Source organism: Centroberyx affinis, unplaced genomic scaffold (assembly GCF_046629955.1).
Source record: "Centroberyx affinis isolate AG114_WGS23_722 - 3 ecotype Tasmania unplaced genomic scaffold, CSIRO-AGI_Caff_v1 ptg000713l_1, whole genome shotgun sequence".
Classification (NCBI taxonomy): Eukaryota; Metazoa; Chordata; class Actinopteri; order Beryciformes; family Berycidae; genus Centroberyx; species Centroberyx affinis.
The window spans coordinates 222,499-232,250 of record NW_027279330.1 but is presented as its reverse complement, the minus strand read 5'-3'; the positions used below and the strand labels follow the sequence as shown (position 1 = coordinate 232,250).

At 43.2% G+C, this 9,752-nt stretch overlaps 1 protein-coding gene across 1 annotated transcript in view; it reads left to right on the top strand.

Annotated features, from left to right (window-relative positions):
* Positions 1–2,462: 2,462 nt before the first annotated feature.
* adam11 (ADAM metallopeptidase domain 11) overlaps positions 2,463–9,752 on the top strand; it is a 28,180-nt gene continuing 20,890 nt past the window's right edge. The window contains exons 1-4 of the mRNA XM_071519517.1: positions 2,463–2,602; positions 2,931–3,082; positions 6,610–6,686; positions 8,171–8,237. Coding sequence (XP_071375618.1) covers positions 2,545–2,602; positions 2,931–3,082; positions 6,610–6,686; positions 8,171–8,237 — 354 coding nt within the window. The 5' untranslated portion in view covers positions 2,463–2,544. The remainder of the gene's footprint in view (positions 2,603–2,930; positions 3,083–6,609; positions 6,687–8,170; positions 8,238–9,752) is intronic.

The window sequence follows — 9,752 nt, the reverse complement described above, 5'->3', positions numbered from 1 at the left end:
ATGACGGTTCACAGTAGTGCACTGCAGCTGTGGGGAGCCACTCCGTATTGCCTTCACGTCAGTTTTTGAAGGATAAGCACACCTACCAATAAAGACTGAGTAGTACCAGTACCAACCAGTACCAACCTGGATAGACTTTGAGGTATTACCTTACATCAGAGGCACACAGTGACTAGTCCTTCATCCTTGGTCACTTTTAGGAAGTAAAGAAGCCACGTTTGGACAAAAACCGTCGACATTCTAAAACAGAAAATGTTCAATTGAGTATCTCTCCCATGTTTGCCTCAGTAATTCCCAGAATATGACAAGCAAACAGAAACAACCCTTGTTATCACCTTCTGAAAAATAGGCAGCTCTTCTATGAAAATGAATTCATTATTTTATTGTGCTTTTAAATAAATGTTTTAACTATGAAGCTTTTCAGTTTGCCCTTTTTAGACAGAGCTGTTGCTCAAGTAAAGCTATGGAAAGCCAATAACTGGAAGTGTATTGATGGTACGTGTTCCTTTTGTCTCCATAAATGCTGACTGTGTGCTTATAGGTTAAAGGAGAGCCGAGTGGGGAGGGGAGGCATCTAAGTGATGAGCAGTCAAGGGCAAGAGTGGGTTGATGTACCTGTTTGGCTCACCACTGCAGCAGCCCAGCATCTAGCTGACATGCACAATATTTGATATCTAACCTCCATGCTTTTTTTTATTTTAAATGTAACCCTTATTTATCCAGATTTGTTCAGTTGAGATCAAGGATAGCAGGCAACAACAGCAGCAGCAGCTAGCAAAACAAGGGGAAAAAATCCTTCTAAGTAATGGAAAATGTGAGCAAGAGAGACAAACAGTGGGACGGCCCTAAAACAATGAACACAATCAAAAATCCATTATGCATTATCCATGTTTTTAGGACAGTAGAGCTTTAACAAGCAGCTCTATACCAAATCAATGATAAATGGATTTTGTTTCAATTAAGATAAATTGAATATTTAGCCGTTCTGTACAAAACCGCTTCAGGTTTGGGTTATTTTTCAGTTAGGTGGCACAATATGAGAACAGCTACTGGGTTTTTATTTTTGCAGCCAGACTCACCCTCGCTCTCACAACTTTCATGAGAGTATGATAATTATAACCTTTATGAAACACATTTGGACCAAGGCCAAACCATTTGCACAACAGTGAGCTTGTGTGTGTGAGTGAACTGAATTGGGAACTTGTTTTAGTCATATGCCCTACAGTGTCAAGCATGATGCCACTTGCTTTTGCTTTTGACTGCCATTTCTCTACGAGCCTCTACTCATAGTGCCAAACAGTTTGCCAAAAATGATATTATGGCCATGAGATCGACGTGCCCAGAGTGTTTCCCTTCCTTCCAATGTATACTGGGATAGGCTCCAGCCCACCGTGACTTTTGACTAAAAATAAGCGGGTAAAGAAAATAAATTAATATATTATTGACAGGTTTTTTTGGGCAAAGGAAATTGATAACATGCAGGCCTGGAAATGCATGGAAAGTTATTTGGGTTATTTCTAGGACTTTAAAAGTTTGGGAATCACACAAAAATGTCCCAATAAATGTAGGACTATTTGTTAACACAGTATAATTCAACATTATTTAATATAAGTTGTGGCAAACAATTATCATAGTCGTCATAGGGCGTAGTTGTCATGTTATCGAGCCACTATCGGTATACATTATATTGAACTCTGACCAAAATCTGCGGATCCAGAGGAAAAAATTAAGATTTGGAAAATTTACAGAATTTTGGTCCTTGGTCCTTGGAATTTTGGCCACTATCCTACCTCTATGGGAGCTATCTATAGGCTATGTTGAGTTGTGTATGATGAAACTAATATCAGTGGCATGAATCATGGTATGATATCCTTTATAGCCTAATATAATCCTGGTAGATTACTTACTGTTATTTTGGTTTGTGTATAAAAAAAACAAAAAACAATGCTGCTGAATTGGTACAGAAGTGGACAATTGTTTACAGGTGAGAATGAAATCTCTGATCAACATATTTCCGTAATACACTGTCCTATCTTGAAATTAAAGTGTGAAGAAATTAAACTATGCCTCGTTTGGCTAGGGGACCACTGGAACCCTCTTATCTAAGCCTTGGGGGTCCCCGGACCCCACTTTGGGAGTCCCTGCCTCATCAATAGCCAGGAGGGTGGGCACATCAAGCCCCACGTGCTCCCTGTTTCCAGCGCCTCAGTTCCTCGCGCAGCCTCACTGCCTTGAAGCACGAGCAGGCCAAAAGACAAGTGTGTGCGTGTGTGTGTGTGTGTGTTCCTCGTGTGGCGCGCGGCGGACTCCCTTTACACTATGTTGTTGGAGTTTGGTGTCGGAGCCGCCGGAGGAAGCCTCGCCAGGACGCTTTTTCCTCGCTAGAGTCGAAATGGGAGGCGAGAAATGCGGGTGCCGCGTTTAAAGGGACCCCACTGCTGTGTCTGTCACTGTCAACAGCTGTCCTGCTAGGTCCGCGTCCGCCTCGTATCAGTTTATTAAACGGCGTTGCTCCGAGGAAATCACTGGGACTATGTGAGCATCATGCTGGCTGTGCGATGCCTGCTGTTCGCTGCAGTGAGTGCACGGTGCGCTGTGACAGGTAAGAGGTACACGCTTTTTTACCTACGATTTAAGCTGCTGCGGGATAAACGATTTTGTGATTCTCATTGATCACAAACAGAAACACTTACTTTTGCCTTGCATCCTCATATCGCAGCTTGCGCTCTCATAACAAGTGTCAGGCTATTGCTGCATCGACAATATACAAGCAGCGCACCGTCGTTGTGTAAGGTATAGGAAGGCACTGCAGTAATAAGACTTGCATCATCAGTCATATTCGCATATACTTCCAAACTGCTCACTGCCATTTTGGCACCCTGTCCTCACTGAAGCCAGTTGACTCGCCGCCTCCTGTGTGTCCTGTGCAGGTTCGAGGGAATGGGAGAGTCGGGAGGAGAGGCTGCTGCCCGCCGAGGAGGTCGTTCAGCCCAAGCGGCTCCTGCAGCAGATCCACTCCCAGGAGGAGCTGCTGCACGGCCACCTGGACACCCGGGTCAGAAACTACACAGCGGGAGTGCAGGTGAGTTTTCCCCTGACCTGCTGACTGGCTCTACATCCATGATGATCCATGAACCATCATCCTTCTCAAAATAATTATTATTCTTTGTTCCCTCCCTATATTATCTCAATTTCTACATCATATCCCATCCCATTGCTATTGTTGAGATCAAAATGGTGACCAAAGTCTCCACCAAATGACATGCATGCTATGTTAAAATGGGTTTCATGCACGCTTTCTGAATGTCGAGGACTGACAGTAGTAGTAGCCCTTAAGCGCCTCAGACAGCAGATGTTACAGATGTTGTTCCTTCATCCTGTGAAGAATTGCTGGTTTGCTCCAAATAAAAACGAGATGATGACGAGGTCTCAATCAAGTTCCCCAAGCTCTAACTTAGCGGTATTTTGGTTTAGTCGTTGCCGAGTCCAAGAATGATCTCATCAGTGATTTAAAATTCATTTTACAAGGAAGGAGTTGGAATGGATAGACTGTAGAAAAGTAGCTCAATTCACACATTTGTTCTCAAGAACGCTCAATGAATGAACATAGAGGCGGATATTGAAATGTGTTTCTGACTCGACAACCACAAAATTGATTTTTGCAGAAATCCCTGTTTTTTTCATTGTCATGTTGAACAGGAACACTTGACAGTTAATATATTGGTTGGGACTTTGCTAGACTGTGGGGTTTGTCTCTCTTGACTTAAATTAAACTGATATCTAAAACTGTTGGGAAGTGATTTCACGTTACATCTAACCTCCAGTTGCTCCCTGACTGGGTCACCTCACGCCTAAGGTCAAGTGTCCAGTGTCTGTCCACACTACTCTTTCCACCAGACTAGAGCCATTCACCCCCCCCCCCCCTCTCTGTGACCCCCACCTGATGCCCAGCATGCCCAGGACAAACCAGCCCACCCCCGGCTGCAGCTGCCTGCTCTCTGCCAACCCATTAGATTATATTTCACACCTCCACCTCTCCTCTCTCGTTACCTTTGCTATAAATACCGTCAGTCAGTCAGTCAGTCAGCGGCCGGCCAGTCAGTGGATATGACACGAGTCTGACCTTCAGCTACCCTCTGTGGTCGCTGTGTGTGCCTGTGACCCACATGACCCGCTCTCTTCTCCAAGACACTGGAGTCGTCTGTGTATGAAGCCTCTGGATGATGTGTGTCATTCTTTTGACAGGCAGTGACTGGATAACTCATTTTGAGTTTGAGTGCTGCTGTGTGGACGGAGATGTCAGATCAGCTGAATCCTGCTCCTGGTTGTCAGCCACCCATTTAGGAGAAAATACACCCCAACACACAATTTATATCATTCTTATGATTGCGGATAGGTAAATTTTTGTGTGAAAATTAAATTGGCTCAAATACAGTGCAGACAGTTTTAGTATTTCAAATGTGACTAACAAATGGACTGTCACTTCACCCAAAAACCTACCCCAGCTTTAAAGGTAAAGTATCATTATCAAGGACTGAACAATATCCCCAATGACTTTAATATAATTCAAATAATCTTTATTGTACAGTGGCTATAAAATGTATTCACCCCCTTGGACTTTTTTTATATGTTATTGTTGTACAACATGGAATTACAGTGGATTTAATCAGGCTTTTCTACAGACTTATCTCAATTAATTACAAATATAAAACAGAACATAATAGTTAAGTAAAAGCATTCACCCCTTTACAATGACACGCCTAAGGCCATGTCCACACTAAGCCGGGTAAATTTGAAAACAGCGTTTTCGTGCCATTTGCGTTTCTGTCCACACTAGTGTTTCCATGCTGTTTTCTAAAAATTTCCCGTCCACACTAATAAGCAAAAATACAGGAAAACGGTGAAATCTACCCTATTGGGCATGCACAAGCCTCCAACCCATGACATTTATGTCGTTACCACTGTTTACGGAAGTGTTGTCATGGCTGCAGGGAAGGATATAAAAACATTTCCAAGGCACTAAATATCCCTAAAGTCCAATATAAAGAAATGTAAAGAATATGGCACAACTGTAAATCTGCCTAGAACAGAAAGGCTTGTGAAGACAGAGGGTAAAATGAATGCAGCAAAGTACAGGGAAATCCCAGAGGAAAACCTGCTGCAATCTGCAAGAGAACTGTAACTTGGAAGAAGATCCAACTTCCAGCAGGACAGTGACCCCAAACAGAAAGCCAACGCCACACAGGCATGGCATCAAAAACAAGAAGGTCAGTGTCCTGGAGTGGCCAGGTCAGAGCCAATTGAGAATTTGTGGCAGGACTTGAAGAAGATTGCTGTTCACTCGCAGCCCCCATCCAGCTCGACAGCTTGATAGTGATTTACTTATCGAATCTATTATGTTCTGTTTTATATTTGTAATTAATTTGGATCAATTTGTAGAAATTTGTTTGCACTTTGACATTATAGAGTATTACTTGTTATAGCCAGTGTATACCATATGTGGGACTATGTGCTCTTCAGCCACTGTATCTCAGCTGTCATTTGGTTACCTTTGCTTCCTCCATAAGGAATTATTGATCGCTTTCAGAGTGGCCTTTACAGTTGTGAGGCTGACTGTAACTGCTGAATGTTCATCCAAGTGCAAATACAGTACAAAGAATGTATTTTTGATTTAAACTTTCATTTAAATGGTAGGGAATCTTGTGTAGCCACACTAGGCGAGATTATGATACTGCTAATAAGACCCACCATGCAGCTGGCCAGACGGCACCTATGGGAGCCACCATACAGCTGTGTCATACAGTGTGGGTGGGGCCCACCACGGAGCAAGGTTAGACAGAGGGGATGAGCTCCACCGCAGAGCCGTGTCCAAGAACTCTTCTGGGACGGATGACACCAGCTGAAAGAGGACATCCTTTATTTTCTGACTGCCTCATTCTCTCTTGGATGATTTGTTCCATTATAGGCACACTGCTCCATCATTTTTTTTTTATTTACCATCCCATCAGTGTTTTTGCCTCCTCCACTCCTTACTTTCCCCCTCATTTTTACACAGGAACTCTTTCAAAACTTCCTGGAAACAGGCAATCAAAGGCAATACTTGACATGTCAGTGTGTTCTTGAGTCATTTGTTTGCGACAGTGAATGTCGGCAGGGCCCCTCTGAATGTGGTGAGATACTGAATATAGAATAGATGCGGAATATTAATTAAGGATGAATGGATGGTTATTCTCATAGAAGTTATAAAACACAGTTATAAATTGGTGTGTAATTAGTTATTATTCTATGCCACGTCAACATATTTGCACTCATTCAAGATTGAGGGACAAATGGGACAAATATTAATGCATGACCTTGACTGAGACAGCTTTAGATGTTGGAGGTCATGTGTTGCAGTTAAAAAATCTGACATGAATTGAAACCAGTTAAAAAGGAATAAAAGATGACACTGATTTACTGAACTGAATAATCAGCCTCTACCTTTCATGTGGATTATGATGAATGGTCATCTATAAATAATCAACATTTTTCAGTTCCTGTGACTTTCTGCTGTTTTAATCAATGTTTCATTCCTCTCTTCCCCCCTTCCCCTCTCCATCCCTCCCTCAGCCTGTCCATCTGGCCCAGAGCAGCTTCCTGGTGGAGGCCTTTGGCACATCCTTCATCCTTGACCTGGAACTCAACCAGTAAGGACACACACACACACACGCACACACACACACACGCACACACACACACACACACACACACACACACACACACACACACACTTCTCTGCTGTGCTCATGCCCAAGTTTCTGCATTTAGCCCAAAGATGTGAACATCACCACAGTGTTGTTCAAACCCAGTATCTGGGTATAGCTCATCTCTCACTATAAGGGGCTGAAGTCACTGTCACATCTGGTATAATACTCTTAAACTCTTATTATAAAATGCTAATGTTTTCTCTAAGTTTCAAATGTAAAACAGAGACTTGCGGTTTTGAATCTGTAATATTATTTAGTGCATTGACTGCTCATATGAAGCTGTATGTCATGTTTATGGGGATTTTAGCTTGCATGTCTAATGCTAATATACCAAATGTGCTTAATGGCCTAGTCCTGTGCATTAGCTAATGGATGACATTGGCTACAAAGCTTGGTGGCTAGTTTGCTTAGTGGTTTATTTGCAGTAACAATTTCATTAGGGTCAGGTTAAAGGGGCATTTTGCCATCCATGATCTTTATCAGCCTATTTTGGCGACCAGGAGGAATTACAGCATCATTGGTGGAACTTACTGCCTTCTACACAAGTCTCTGGCATGGGAAAATAGGGCTAGTTTCAGCCAATGGGTAGAAAAAGTTGGATAAATAGTTAGTCGTGGTTGAGGTAAGACAAAATTTGGAAAAGCTTACACGCATAGTTGGAAACAAAGTGGGACAGTTAGGGGCCTTGTCCATCCACCAGAGTCTGCCTCCTTACAGCAGGATCTTAAATCTACTGAAGCTTCTTATTCTCTGACACTATGGAAAATGAGTCATTAGTGACTCGAATAGTGACTTGAAAGAACGGTGTCAATATACATGCCTTCATGAATATGTAAAACATGTGTTATACACACAGGACGTACAGTAAATGAGGTTGAACCCCCCCACCCCCCCCACCCCCCACCCCACACACACACACACACACACACACACACACACACACACACACACACACACACACACACACACACACTCACTCTCGTCATCCCTCTCCCCCACCCACCCATGTTCTGTGTGTTGGCGATGTATGGACTGGCTGCAGGCGAAGCAACAGTCTAAATGTATACTTCCCCTCCCCCTCTTCTCGCTCCACACACACTGGAGACATTGCTCTAATGGACTGTATTTATATAATACCTTTCACTGGCTTTCCAAGCACTTACACTGTATTGAAGAAATGAATCTTCACACCTGAAGTTTTACTTTTATGAATCAACTATTTACTGGTCTGTATTCATATAAATGGTAATGTTATGATGTTGTTAATTAATATGGTTGCAATAAATAAGCTGACCCATAATGACCCCTGACAGTCACACAGTAGACACCTTAATGCAATCAAGCCCAGGTCAAAGTCAGGTCAACACCAAATTGTAAAATGGATATTGTCCTCCTCTCATTTTATTTTTTCCTCTTCTCTCCAGCAACCTCCTGTCTTCAGACTATGTGGAGCGCCAGTTTGACGAGGATGGGCGGCCGTCCCAGAACACGGTAGGACTTGCCCCATTTAACTCCAGCAAATGCGGTCTATCCATCTATTAGAATTACATGGAGTCAGTGAGCAAGTTTCCAATCAGAGTCTGTTTAATAGGATTTGATTTTTTGTGCTCAAGCCTACATCATTAGCACTTCAGTATAGCCTTTATGTCTAGTGTGTTTTCCTCCTGAAACTGTAACTCTGTCCCACAAGGGCAGGACTTGCTCATCTCGCTCTTCAGGCAGAAGCTCATAGTAATGGAAAGTGTTTGTCTGAATGACTAAAGGCTGGTGTGACTGATATCACCTCAGCTGGCTGTAGAGGAGGAAGAAGGCCGTGGCCTCAGGTGTGTCAGGTGACTGTTAGCCCTTGTTTTTCTAACAGTTCCTTTAGACCAGTGATTCTCAACCTTTTTCATATCAAGGACCTCTAATTTAGTCCACATTAGGACCACGGACCCCAATTTAATGAGATTTTGTCTCTTGGTCCCAAATCTGAGAATATTTTTATTGTTAGATATGATTTTGTCCAGAATTCCATGACTATCTGTATTGTAGGTAGAGAGATAACAGAGAAACTATCATCAAAACATCATTCTTCTACATTCTCTAACTGTGTTAACTTCTTGTAAATTAAATAATGCTGCAGTTTAACAATTCATCAATTTGCTGGGGACCCCCTGGAACCCCCTCAAGGACCCCTGGTGGTCCCCGGACCCCACGTTGAGAAACACTGCTTTAGACCATCAAATGACGCAAAAACCCATTGGAGCATTTTAGCAGCGGTTGCACAAAGAACAACTCTTGAAATATTTGATGTTATCCTCTCTCTCATGCATTCTAAACTTGTGCAATCTGCATGAAAACAATTCAAGGCTTGTGGGTTGAATCTTGTGGGTTTAGTTTGTCTATGAAGTCTCAGTGTTGTGCCCATGTCAGAGCCTGTTTCAGAGAGGAAGAAAGACAGGCCATGGTGGCTGTTGGGGGAGAAAGCTTCACTTTGCTCTCAGAATGGCAGGCACGAGATCAAGGTCCTCTCTAACTCGGCATCTGCCTCTTCCTCTCTTTACCTTTTTGCTTTATTTTAGTCTCTACCTTTCCCTCTCTCTCTTTCTCTGTATCTCTCTTCCTCTGTCTCCCTCTCTCTCTTCCTCTTTCTCTCGCTCCCTCTTTCTCTCTCGGAGGCCACCTGACCAATCAGTAGAAGGTTGCCATGGCTACCAGCAGTCAGCGGCAGAATGGTCCCACTTTGTCCTGGTCCTCCGACTCGTTGTCAGAGGCGGGAGAGAGAGAAGGAGTGACAGAGAGAAAAAAGGATCAGAGAAGGCGGCAGATAGTGCCGTGTCAGATACGGGACTGGAATGCTTAATGGAGACCAGGAGCTGCCTGGTAGCTGCTGAGGGGGATTAGCTGACCACACTAAGGACGCTTTCACTAGGAGAAGACACACTAATTTTCAGCAGGCAGCAGTAGTTGAGGGAAAGCTCTACATCAACATTAACTTCTCACAGCTAACAGAGGGGAGCACAA